Source organism: Sturnus vulgaris, chromosome 10, assembly GCF_052056855.1.
Source record: "Sturnus vulgaris isolate bStuVul1 chromosome 10, bStuVul1.hap1, whole genome shotgun sequence".
In the NCBI taxonomy this organism is placed as follows: Eukaryota; Metazoa; Chordata; class Aves; order Passeriformes; family Sturnidae; genus Sturnus; species Sturnus vulgaris.
Window position 1 is genome coordinate 9,975,870 of NC_142252.1, and position 13,558 is coordinate 9,989,427.

The window sequence follows — 13,558 nt, forward strand, 5'->3', positions numbered from 1 at the left end:
CTCACACTGTCAGGGGGCTCCTGTGTTTATCTGTGTGATAAACAAGCGCTCATGTCACTCAGGAGCTCTGCTGCCACAGCCAGCAGCAGCCTCAGCTGGAGCACAGCAATCGGACACCGTGCCTGGGGCACACGGCTCCTGCACCACTCAGGCACAATCACACATTCCTCACTATTTAAAGACAGAACTGTGCAGCCTCACAGACACTAATGAAGAGGAAATGAGGATTATCTGAAGCAGGAGTGTGCACGTGGCTTTCTTTTGCATACGGTTTCATAATGCCCAAAGTGTCATCTTCATTCATCTTCCTTCGGGTTTTATAGCAGGCTTTAATATGCCGTCATGCAGAGCAGTGAGGCTTGTGAGACTGCCATTGTAAAGCATGTAATGGAAAAGACACTTTCCTGTAATTTCTGGGATAGAGAGATCTCAACCATTAACAAACTACTAGCTGAAATGTGTGGGTTTCAGGTGGTATTATTCAGAGTGTTCTCCCACGTTTTTTGTTATTTAATCATTACTATTATTTTACCTTCTATTACTCCACCTCAGAGTAATTTGGGGAAGCAGGCAGGATTTTGTTTCACTCCTTGCTATTGAATTGATGTGCTGTGTTGGGATGGAAGAATGCAATCAGCTAACTTCTGAAAATGTCTCCTTTTCCTGACCATAGACATAAGTATCTACTGAAGAAGTATATACAGCGTATATAGTATATAGTGCTTTAAGGATTGACAGACTTTTTGTGAAGATCTGCAATATCATAAGAAATAAGGAAGCTGAAAATTGCTAGTTGTTGTTTTTCTGTTGCAGGTATTTGTTTTTAGATTACAATTTCCTTTCCTCCACTGAACAAATTCTGGTGACTTCTTTTCACAGCCATTGGCTCTCATTACTTCTTTCTGGGGTCATTAGCAGTTATCATTAATAGGCAGAGTGTACATTTTTAGTAGACAGGAGACTGGGAATGAGAGATGCAGCTCTCTCCTCCATGCATGGTAAAATCTGACCTTTTATATTTAAATGGTTAAAGAGGATCTTGAGATGGAATATGTCTTATATGAGGTGTTTGAAATAGCCTGATAGTGACTGAGAATTAAAAAAAAAGTTTCTAGAAGACAGAGCTAATCATCCATTAGCATTTGGATGCAATGCTTGTCTTGCATTAATCTGCATGCTTGCCAAAATGATTCTGGCAGAGGAACCAACTGTGAAATGTAGAAATTAAAATATTAGTTTGGAAGTACTAGATATGCCCTGTAGCTGTTTGCAAAAGGATTTGCATGAATGAAAATATGAAGCAGCAGTATTATACAGGTGGGAGAATTTCTGTCTCCTCTTTCTCCTTGTTCCCCCTGCTTTCTATACTGAGCATGATGACACATCCATGGAACATCCCTTAGGCCAGCTGGGGTCTGCTGTCCCAGCCTGCTGTGCACCCCAGTGAACTCACTGGTGGGGGCAGTGCAAGGGAAAAGGACTTAATTCTGTGCAAGCCCTGCTCAGGAATAGCAAAAGCACCTCTCTATTATCAACCCTGTGCTCAGCAGAAATCCAGAACACAGCCCCAAACCAGCCACTGTGAAGAAAATTACCTCCAGCCCTGTACACAGTGTATGAAGCAGCTCAGGCCCATCTTCTGTACTACAAATAACTCAAAAGGCTTTGTGACAGGTGTCCCTCAGTGGTATACAGTGGTACCTTCCTTATCTCACCAAAGTCAGATCAGGCTACCATCAAAAAATCCATTTGTGCCAAAGTAGGACCATGGCACTCTACTGACAGTTTCTCTGCCCAAAATTACAACAGGATGCAAGGCAAGTTGAGGAAACATCAACTTGAAATGAGATCCGAGCTTTCTTTCTGTTGTGTGGTCCTTTGCATGATTGACAAAGGCAATTTCCTTCTCTAGCTGTGAGTGGAGGAAGTATTTTTCCCATTCTTGCCCCGTATTTTCATTGGGATGGCCACAAAAGCCACATTACTCCTTTCAGTTTCCATGTAAAAATCTCTCCTGTGAGCTGCACAATTGCTATCTAACATGAGATGAGGTTTCCAAACACTCTTCTTGCAGGCCCTAATGGAGGGTTTCCAAAAGCAGACAACTGAGTGCATCTCTAGTGAGTAACTCAAACTCACCTAAATAAGATCCTGACATGACTTTCCCTTGTCTCCCCAGCCCAGCCACAATTTTCTTTAAGGTACAACCTTATATGTTGTCAGAAGGATGTGTTATACTGCTCTCCTTCCAGTATTTTTAGCAGTAATGTGTTTGAAATTTAGTCCAAATTATTCTTCAGAAGGTTCTTATCTCAATTGACTTGGTGGATTTATGGTTCTTGATATTTTAGAGACTATCCCAATCTTAATGGCTGGGCTTCATTAATGAATCTTCCCAAGTTATCTCTTCATAATCCATTGCTTCAAAACCAGCTGTGAATATTTTCTTCCCATTAAAGCTTATTCCTTTGGGTTTGATGTAATTAATTGCCACTTACGACTTAGAGAAAATATTCCAATAAATATTTATGTCACATGCACCATCTACTCTCTCCAGTGCCCTGTACACTTACTTAATGTTTAACAAATGTCTGCGAACCTCAGCCTGCAATTCATGTCAGAGGGAGCCTGTGGCTGTAACAGCAGCAGAGTCACAGAGGTCTCCTCTGGAGGTAGCACAAGAATCTCATTTCTTGATAAAGCATGGAGGTCATGGAGGCATTGAGAACATGCCAGAGTGGAATGCTGGAGAGGATACAGCTGCAATGCCATGCTTGATCCTCCCAGTGCTTATTTATAGCTTTGTCAGAGTAAGGTTAAGCATCTGCTTCTCTTAAGCACAGATAAGAAAACCAATGCAGTGTGAGACTGCCATGGAGGAGCAGGAAAGAAGATGGCAGATCTAGACAGAAGACTAAAGACTATCCCAAGTCTGAAGTGCCAGGGAAGAGAAGAAAATCTATTGTCAATCTTCCACACTCTGAAATTCATGACTGCTGTATGATATATGTGTGGTACTGAAAATGTGGAAGTGCAACCCTTTAAGGGCACATTTTAATTCTGTCTTAACATTAACTCATATGTGAAGATATACTTTTCAGAGCCAAGTATGTACAAGAGCAGAAAGTGAAGCATATTTTACAAATGATACAACCAATCCTTTCAGTGGTCTCTTAAGCAAGTGCTCAGTCTGCCTGCACTGGGCTCCATAAGGCAGAAAGCAACTGGTGAAGAGGAGGGGTTTTATTTCCCTGTGCAAGCCAGAGAGGGTTTCTCTGGAAGGTACAATTCCTTACCACAGCAGCAGGAACACCCACACATGCCTGAGAAAGGACTACAACTCAGTGCCACAATTTAGCCTGCTGCTGTTGATTCCTGCACCTTGTCAGGATGTAATTAAGGTATGGTGAAGCTGAATAGGAAGATGAGACTTAAACCTAAAAATATCTCCAGTAATTATGGTTTAGATCTGGAAAGCAATGGATGGATTTTGATTTCTGAAAGAGACAATGCTGTTCCTGAAGATGGTAGAGTAATTATGCACTGAAAGGTAAAATAAACACCCTTGTAATTCCCTGTCTATGACATAGTGCTGAGGTGTGCAAGCAATCTCATGAAGGAGGAAAAAGGTCTTAGTACGTAGGTCTGGCAGTTTTAGGCAGGAAAACAGGACTTTGCTGTGTTTGCTAGCAACTGTGAAACTTCATCCAAACACAGTAAAACACAGCACTTGTTTCAGCTGTGCCTGGTCACTATTCAGGAACATGGCTTTGTTTTAAAACCAGCCAACAAACAAAAATCTCCCGAGGGATTCAAGACTGCACTTCTGTACTTGCCTGTGTAAAAAGCCCTGTTGACTACTACTGTCCCTGGGAACAATCCTTCTTTCTGAGCTCCTGTAAGACGACACTGTCACTCTTCAGTGAGGGCTTGCTCTCATTCTTTGGACACTCTGAAGAACATATTGGATACAGGGGCCCTGACTAAGGGATAGAAAATGTCCCTGACACAGTGTCTGCACTATTGTTAGCAAGCTACCTGGAAGTAATCTAGTATCAAGGATTGATGCAAAAAAAAAATCTGTGTATTTGTACCTAAATATCCAAAGATATGTAGTGCCATATCTTTCAAAAGTCTTAGGTGAAGAAAAGAATGAAAACCACTCATAATCTATTTTAATTCAAGTGAAAGCTGCTGTCCTTTGTATCAACAAAATACACCTTGCCAAAGATTTTTCCTTTCTGCATATGTTATCGTTCAGTTTGAATTAATTTATGGGAACTGTTTCCTGGATGTTTTTGTTCCATCCCTTGAGTGAGCACTGGCATTTATCTGACAATATGGGGAGATGATTCAAGGAAGACTTGGCTAGAAAAACTAAAAAATTTCTTAATTTCATAGTTACTTTTTTCCCTGAAATGATTTACTGCACATTTGTACAAATGCCAGGGCAGTAAATGAGATGAAGCAGGAGCTGGAGGAGGAGGTGACACCACAGAAGCCCTGATTTGACCAGCTCAAATTATTGCATAATGGCACCCTTAACCTCCTCCTGAAGTTGTTTGAAAGCTTGATGGCTAAATTGCAATGAAAATGATAATGCTGAAATATCTGCCAGGACAGCAAAGGCATGCAGTTGCAAGGCAAGCAGTCAGTTCTGAAAGTCCACCTGCTCTGATAGCAAAGTGACTTCTTCACTACCTCAGCTAACAGAGACACCACAAACCCTGTGATCCATCATCACATCACCTGTTTGCTTTGTAAAGATCTGGTTTCTCTCTCACTTGTCACTTCACTAAGGTGAAGCACTGCTTCCCTTCTTTGAAAAGCTCAAGTTTGTCTCGTGGGCTGGGCATGTTCTCCTGCACTAAACCAGATTACAACCATCGACTGTAATTCTTTCTCCTGTGCTGCAGATGGATTAGGATTTTTCCATGTGGCATAAGCCCACTCAGTGACTGTCTCCACTGTCCCACTCCCTCAGTCATGTTGTCCTCCACTCTTCTTTGTGCTTCCATCACCATCATCATCAGACACTTCCCAAAAGGTGCCAATGGCACACGGGCACAGAAAAGCAGCCAAAAATTAGCCAAGGGGGTGTTTTGCCATGACTGAATTTGGCTGAAGTTTGAGCTGCTGTCCTTGTCCTTTCCCTCTGTTCTGGCCATGTATTCCTGCTGCTCCCTTGGGCTGGATCAAACCAAAAACCAACTGCCTCTGTCTGTGCAGACAGCCTGCATTACTAACATCCCTGCATGGAGCATTCTGGAGTGAGCGTTTCTGTAGTTACAGAGTAGGAGCACTTGCAAATGGAAAAGCTGCTGGACTATTTCAAGAATGTTTCAAAACCTTTAACACTTTATTGAAACTGTTCTCTCATCCATCTGCCTGCAAATCCGTTTTTTTTCTCAGCTTTAAGGAGATATAAAACAATTCAAAATGAGCCCTTGTCACATCCTTACTCTTTAAAAAGTGTTACCTTGTTATGCTAAGTAAGAAATGAGCACCGTTTCTTAGGGCTTTGTTTTTACTGACCGGCAGGTATTTTTCCACCTTCCATACCTATCACTGCCATTCAGGGGTGTAAAGTTTCTGCTTCTCCAAGATATTTGACAAGAAGTTTGTAGGATTTCTGCCAGTCTGGAAATCCTCACACAAAGGTACACTGCTTGGGAAGGAGAGGTTCTACCTTCCCAGACCAGTGGTTCTCAAGGACAATTCCTTGTTGTGTGGAGTGGGAATGTCTGTGCCGTGTTGGGACAGGATGGTCATGCAAAGAGCGATGGGGTGTGATGATTTTGTGTGGAGATCATTGGAGTCTGGATCCATTTGGAGAGATTGTTTTTATTTTTTTTTCCCAGTGCAAATATAATTTCTAATGGCTTTTTGCTGGCCTGGAGCATGAAAGGATGGATAATTTCTTGAAAATTCACTTATAAGCATCTTGCAGGACTATATCACCTTTTTTTAAAAATTTCGTTTTGTATCCTAATTTTTTCCTAAATAACACTTTCATGACTATGTCCATGAAGAATTCCTAAAAGAAAATTATGATACACCTTTAGCAGTGTGGCAACACCACCTTAAAAATGGAGATGCTGTAGAAGCATTGCAAAGTGTTAAATCTTAGCAACTGCTAAGATAAAGTCATAATTGACATTTCTGTGTGCAAGATGAAGAGACTGTGATTTAGGAGAGTCCAGTGCTAGAAGAAAACTATAAATAGTGGAGTAAGCAAAAGTATGTATTTTTATCTGAATCTACATTTATTTTATGAGGTCACTCCATGGAGTAAGAAGAATGTCACATTACAGAAATTTTAACTGCATTTATAAATCATTATGTGGAGCTTATGTGTGATTATGCTTCACAAATCCATGTATTTTATTCTATTAGGTGATTTTGATTAAGTTCTCATTCAGTAGAAACAAAGAAAAGGCATGCATAATTAAACTACTTTCAAAATATTACCTGATTATATTAGCAGGAAACTATGTATCCTAATCTCAATGGTAAACTGCTGCTAAATAGTACCACTGTTAATTGAAGTAAGTTTAATGAAATGTTTAGCAATTAGACAAATATCCTCCAAAGAAAAAAAAAAACAAAAAACCCTTGTAATACTGGTGTAGAGGGAAAAGCTCATTGAGGCAGTTTAACCTTTTAAAGCAGACAGCATGGCAAAAATCAGACAATGTTGCCTGAAATAAGGAGAGTAGCAATGGCAAAATCTTTCTACAACAACTTATCTTTGCTTGGTATATCCAACCTATCAGAGATAAATATAATTTTCTCTAAGATTCTACGGAAAATTTAGCAAAAAGTCAAAGCTCAACAGGTCAAAAGGCAAGCCATAATTAGTTCTTATATTATTATTTGAGGTAATAATTTCCTCCGAGGAAATCAGCCTTATATTTAGGATATTGAATACTAAATAGTAAAATTAAGTGACTGTAGTCAGTGTGTTTTGCATTGAAAGCAATCCCTTCCTGTAAGAAAAAACAAGGATCCCATAGATTATCTGCCTGCTGAACCTGCTCTGGATAAGAACGTGCTCAGGTTCTCACCTTGTAAGGCTGCTCACTTGCTCACTGGGATCAGGTTGTGCATTTTTCTCACTCTGCCTTGTGGAAACTGATAGACCAGTGCTTGGTATGACTGAATCAAGCCAAATAACCTCTGACCATACTCCTAAATGTCAAGACTGCAATGCCACTGCTGTGTCACTCCTGCTGCTCTCAGGGACTCTGCATTGCCCCAGGCAGGGTGTGAAGCCTCCATGGGATGGAGATTCATTTTCCTGGCAGCAGCAGTCTGGGCTCATCAGCTGGAGCTGAATGTCCATGTCCTTGAGGGAATCCCAGCAGACTCCATGAGAGCCCTCAGCTGGTCTTTAGGCTGTGTGCAGCACAGGCAGTGCTTATTTGAGATAAAGCTGATCTTTTCTAAAGCCCTTCTTTGCTCACGGAGACCAGGGAATAGCATTCGAATAGGATTCTGAGGAAAGATCTGTTCTTCTGAGACCTCCATCAAGTAAAAAACTATTAAAAACATAGCCATGTATTCCCATCCAGTTATATGTAGACAGTTTATAAAGCAACATAACTCCTATTTCTTAAACAAAAGCTGATCTTAATATAACCCTTAAATTATAACCCACAATAATGAGATTGAAATTTAATTTCAAGAGCAAAATAATTCTGTTTGAGCTCTTCAGCAGCTTCCCCTCATCTAACATGGAAAGAGTTTTTCTCCTTAATTGTGTCTCTCTGCCTTCAGGAACATTGAGCAGCCTTTTAAACATCTGCTCTTTACCTGCCACTTAACAAGTTATGGTTCGGAATAATTTTCTCTTTGGCTTATTTTTCTCTCTCTCTCGAGTTGCAGATTATGAACATAAAACAACACAGAGAGCCACCAAAGTCTGAAAGCCGAAAGTGGGGAAACCTCTGCAGTAGTCTTTATTAATGTGCTCTGTACATAAATCTGTATTTTTAGTTTGTATGTTTGCTTTTAAAAGAAAGCTAGAAATTACAGCCTTTTTTAGTTTAACATGTACTGTTGCCAGCCCCACACTCTACCCAAGTAACTCTGCAGGAACTTTTCTCCAGAGGAGGGGGCAGTGGGTACTTACTGACGCACAGTTGCTTTCTGACTTGTCTTCTAGAAAGCCAATTTGGCATGGTGTCCTCTGATTCTGCAGCCAGTAGTCTGTTGATTCTAGCAGACTGTTACTGCAGAGAATCTGTTAAAACAGTTAAAAATAGTTAAAATAATGACAAACTTTTCTGACTGCTATTGTGCTTTGGGGGCCAGAACCCTATTGTTGTAACTCAATGGAAATTTTGCTGACAAAACTGGGGGGAGGGAGGTGGGGGGAGAAAGATGGACAAGATAGAGCTATTTGGTTTGGACCCCTCCATTTATTGCACCTTTAGTCACATCACTTACATATCCCCTAAAGTATGAGCCTATTTTCTTCCAGAACTGAGAGTCCTTGGAGATAGACACTTAAAGGAAATGCTCAAACCCAATATTTTTATTGGAAAATATTGCTATGAGTTTTGTTCTGTGTTAAAGTGATAAACAGACATATTAGGAAAACTAACTATTCAATTACACCAGAGTACACAAACCTGCAGCCTTTATGACTGACTGTATCTCTCCCCACAGTAGATCAGTACTATTCAGTCTGCCAGCAGCCTCATTTCTGGGACTTCCAAAGCTCCAAACTCTTTACGTTTTTCTGTTTTCTGAGAAGCTGGAGTACTTTGGACCTTCTGTAACGAGTCCTGAAGCCAGTCAGCATCCTGAGACCAAAACTTTGGGTTTAATCTGTGTTGGCTCAGACCTACAGCTTGTGCCAGAGCCTCCACTCAAAGAAAACCAAAATGGGGCTACAGAGATCTGTAGACGCTAAAGAGGCAAAGCCAGTTTGCAAATCTGATGCTTAGATTAAACTGAATTCTTTATTTTCTGCCTCTGTACTAATATTCTACCATGAAAAAGAGGGACCATTAGTATCTTTAAAACAGCTAGGGAACAGCAGGAAAAATCTTGCTGCACCATTGGTGCTACTTACAGAACATTTTCTGTGGCTTATCATCTTCCTTAGGCAGCAATGTTAAGAAGTATGTTAGTGAAATAGATGTATATTTTACTTGTACTTCTTGCAATTCTTGTATTACATAGAAATAGCCCATCCTCTAATTTTTGGACTTTTAATAATGATATTTAAAAATAGAAATTTGTTGCTATACCTAGGGAAAGAAAATCTATCTACAGTAGTACTTTCCTTTACTTGACTGCCTATTTTGTATTGACACACATTTGTCCTGCTTCAAGAACACCTGATCTCTAAGCCTAGATCCGTTTCTTAGGAAGAGAAGTGAGAATAACTTGTGAGCCTTCTCACTTCCCAGGCAAGATAAATGACTCTGGAAAGCTCATCTGGCCAGCTGACACAGTTTTCTAATACTTGGGGGCATCCAGAAGTAAGCTTATTATCACCCACAGACCAACACCCACTCTAACTTTTATCTTTCTGGTAGAAAGGCAGTTACACAGTTAATATTTCACTCACTGGATTATTCTGATTCTGAATAAAAGTCAGCAGGAGAGGGATGAGGAGGTGGTGGGGAACACCACAGGCCCTGAGCTTGGCTTGCTTCAGTGCCCTTTTTTGGTGCCCTCCATGGAGACTTTCTAACTTTGTGGTTGTTTTTCTGTACACCAGCCCTGCTATGGGTTTTCTTCCAAAGATCTTTAAAATACCAATTTAAGGTTCACAAAATACTTAGAGGAAATACTGTGCCCAAAGACTCTCTTCTGAGAATGCCAAAGGCTCATGAATGCTTCACAGGCACACCAGCCTCTTCCTGGGGGCTGCCAGCTAATCTTGTTTACCAGTGCAACCACTCTGCACTCAATAAATTTTATAACCTCTCGTCTCAGTGCAAAAACATTCCTGCCATCATAACTAACTCTGAGATTAGATGGGGAAAATAATATACTCCATATCCCAAAGAAACAATTTCCTGTTAGTGTAATAAACTTTTGTGTGGCTTTGGATTTTTTTGAGGAAATCTCGAAGCATTATGAACTGGTTGGTAAAATCTAGAATTAAGCATTCTTTTGCTTTTTCTGAAAAATTACCATTCTCTGAGCCTTTATGAAGACAACATAGAATCGAACATATACAAAAACACACATACACACATATATATATATATATGATATATATATGATTTCAGATTTAATTAGATTCTAGACATTCTCATTCTTAAGGGGTGAAGTTCTAATAACCTGTTAAAACACAATTTTGCATACACAAACAGGTTTTTTCAGCTCAAACAGCTTTTGGGGTAACAAGCAACCTTGTTTCATTTCCTTAAAGATCATAGTGAATTTTTCTTCAGCCTTAATCATTTTAGATCTTTCTTTCCCAAAACTCTGACAGTTTCTGATAAACTGTGGTAGGCAGAAATTTTTCATGCAGAAACAAGCTGCAGATATCCGTGGTGCTGCTCGTCTTTGTCTCAGAAGGAGCTGGTGTGCATTTCAGAGCAGCTCGATCATAGCACATGTATATTGTACATGATAAAGCCATGAAATGAGCTGGGCAGTCCACACTTCACCCACTTTGTCTCTTGTGGGATGACCCTTGGCAACTCTTTCTTTCAGAAGATGTTTTTATCAGGAAGCAAATACGGGTAAAGCAGCCACAGAGGAATAACTTTCCTGAACAAATGTCTGGTCAGGTCAGGTCACAATTGCCAAGCTTGAGTCACTCCAGGGTGGTTTATGAGTTCCAAGGCTTTATATTGCATTTAAATTTTTGTATGAAGCTTTTCATAACAGACTTTGAAGTCAAGGGTAGAAATGACTACATTAAAGTTTTGGATTTCTAAGTAACCTCAAGCAGATGAACACCATTAGTAGGATTATGTTTTCCCTGGGCTGGATTCTGCTCTCCTGTGTGAAAGAAGTTCTGCACACACACTTGAGGATGTATCCAGAAGTGTGAAAAGGTGTGAATAGGTGTAACGTTTTTAATACTAGAAGTTGCAGAATATAATTCACAACAATTTGGATTTGAAAAAGACAGGTGAAAAAACCAAAACCAGATATGCTTGAGTCCACACAGCAGAAGCTGGCAGAGGTCAGCTGGTCAGATCTAAGGAACAGAGGTTGGCTCAAAGTCATTTGGAAAGGCTCCAGAAACTACTCTGAATCGAGCCCTTAGGGAATGGAAGGTGTGCCAGGGCTGTCCTTGCACATGGTCTGCTTGTACACAGGTCCGAGGGGTGCTCAGGGGATGGAGGTGACATTTGAGTCAGTGGTGGCAGGAGTGAGGGGCAAACCTGGGATCAGGTTAAACTCCATCTTATAAAACACAAGTTCTTGCATTAGGACCATTATAGACATGGTATTGCTCAGAGCTTTCCCATTAGTACTTCCATGGAGGAAGGATAATTTGGGCCACCCTGCAATGCTGATAACAGGTAGGGTTACACAGACCTGCTGTGCAAAAATGTATCTCTAGAAGCCACGTGAACTTTTGGGCATATTTCTTTGGTAACAGACAGTATTGTTGTGGACAAAGACACATATATGGTAAGAATAAATTGAATCTTTCTTGTAGCCTCTTGCTATTGTGAGGCAATTCTCCCTGTTAAGTAGGTTCCTGTGTTTAGACAAAGTGGGAGTTTGCACACGCATGAAAACTTGATGGGATATTCACGCTTTTAGAGGAAACTACCCAAGTCCTTATAGTAAAATAATATATAACTGCTATGATCAGAAGTGTATGAGCTTGAAGGAGTTGATCTAAATTAACAGAGCTAGTTAATTAATCAAAAGCAGTGTGAGAACTGGTATTCTTTGTATCTCTACCAGCATATTACCACTGCCATTCTTGCATTTAAGCATTTTTTTCAAAATATACTAATGTGATCTGTACCAAATTACAAGAAAACTAACCCTCTTCTTGAGCTGTCAGTCTGCAATCCTGCACTTTACGGCAAACAATATCACTTGCCAAAATTTCATCCTCCTGTCTTGTACTGCTCTTCATTCTTATTTAATTAAGACAAGTGTAGGGTCAATCCCACTGACACATTGTTAGGATTTTTGCTATCAGCCGAAAACTGAAAGCAGAATTTGATTCATTGACCATACTCATGTGACAGCTGCATACACTATATACTGCTGTATATCTGGTTTGGAGCAGGATCATCACACTCAGAAAATAATTCAGGATGAATCTGCATCATGCACTAAATGTGAAATCAGCAGTAATTCATGGTTCTAAAAAAAAGTTTTCTACTCTCATCTAGAGACTCGGCCGTCAGCATTACTCAGTGTGTTGTGAATCAATGAACTGAATCAGCCTCTAGCAGAGTGTGGATTAGAAAAGTCACTCTTTCCCAGAGGAAAATACTGCATATGAGTTTAGTGTAACAGCTTCCTGCTCCCTGATTTAGATCACAAGGCATTAAAATACAGTAAATATCTATAACCGAGACAGCATTAAAAAGGCTCTGCTCCACAAATGAAACATCTGCGTCTTCATGACTGAACATCTTAATTGCTTTGGTTAATTACTACTCATCAAAAAAAGATAGGAAAGCGGGACATACAGAATAAAACGAGATATCAAGGGGCACATCTGCATTTGTTTAGGTTGGTCTGTGTAGTAACAGGCTACATCTCATATGGTTCCTGACAGGAGCCATTCATGCCAAATATAACTACTCAAACCTGCAAGTCAACTGTTTAAACTGTTCCCTTGCAGCAGGAACCCACAGCATTCCACTTCACCACCAATTACACATTTAACTTCTAAATCACCCAACACAGACTAGAAGAGAATTCTTCATCCTTTTCCTCACACACACACAAAGGTAAACTTTCTCTGGTGTAAGAATGGTGCAAAGAAGCCCAAACCATCCTGCTGTTTGTCAGCAGTATTGTCAGAAGTGAATAACTTCTTCTAGTGTGCTGACAATCATAAAACTGACTTGTTTTACAATTAACAGCTCAAATGTATGAGATTGGACAGGTGAAGCAGCTCTAAACCATGTGATACAGGCTACCATTTTAAATAAAGTGATACTTCTGAATGTGACCAAGCAGGAAACTTTTTTTGTAAAGGCAGTGGTGGCACTTAATGCTGTGCTACTCTCCTTCACTCTTACATAAAGGAGACAACTCTGAGATTAAGTGTAAATTTAAGATGTTTTCCCACACAGCAGATTTTCTGTCTATATGAGGATTCCAATTACAGTCAGCAGCATTTTTAAAAACCAAATGTTATTCTGCAAATGAACCCTTTGATCAAATGAGTCAGTTTTTCACGAAGGACCCTCCATTGCACTGACCTGAGAGAAGCAAAGCTCTGTCTGGGCCCCAGAAAGTTGTCATTTATTGAAGAGCAGTCTTGAAGGTGTTTGTGCTATGCACTGCTTTTATTTCATATAATGAAATGTCAGATAATGAGGTAAATTAGAAATGTTCAATGGGAGTTTACCTCCCATATCTATATAATGCATTTTGG

The 13,558-nt window shown here is 40.1% G+C and overlaps 1 protein-coding gene across 2 annotated transcripts in view; it reads right to left on the minus strand.

Moving 5' to 3' along the window:
- Window positions 1–13,558, minus strand: part of SPHKAP (SPHK1 interactor, AKAP domain containing) — a 63,686-nt gene that overhangs the window by 31,614 nt on the left and 18,514 nt on the right. For both annotated transcript variants that reach the window (XM_014877860.2, XM_088170762.1), the window contains one exon: window positions 8,135–8,245. In XM_014877860.2, the coding sequence (XP_014733346.2) occupies window positions 8,135–8,245 (111 nt within the window). The remainder of the gene's footprint in view (window positions 1–8,134; window positions 8,246–13,558) is intronic.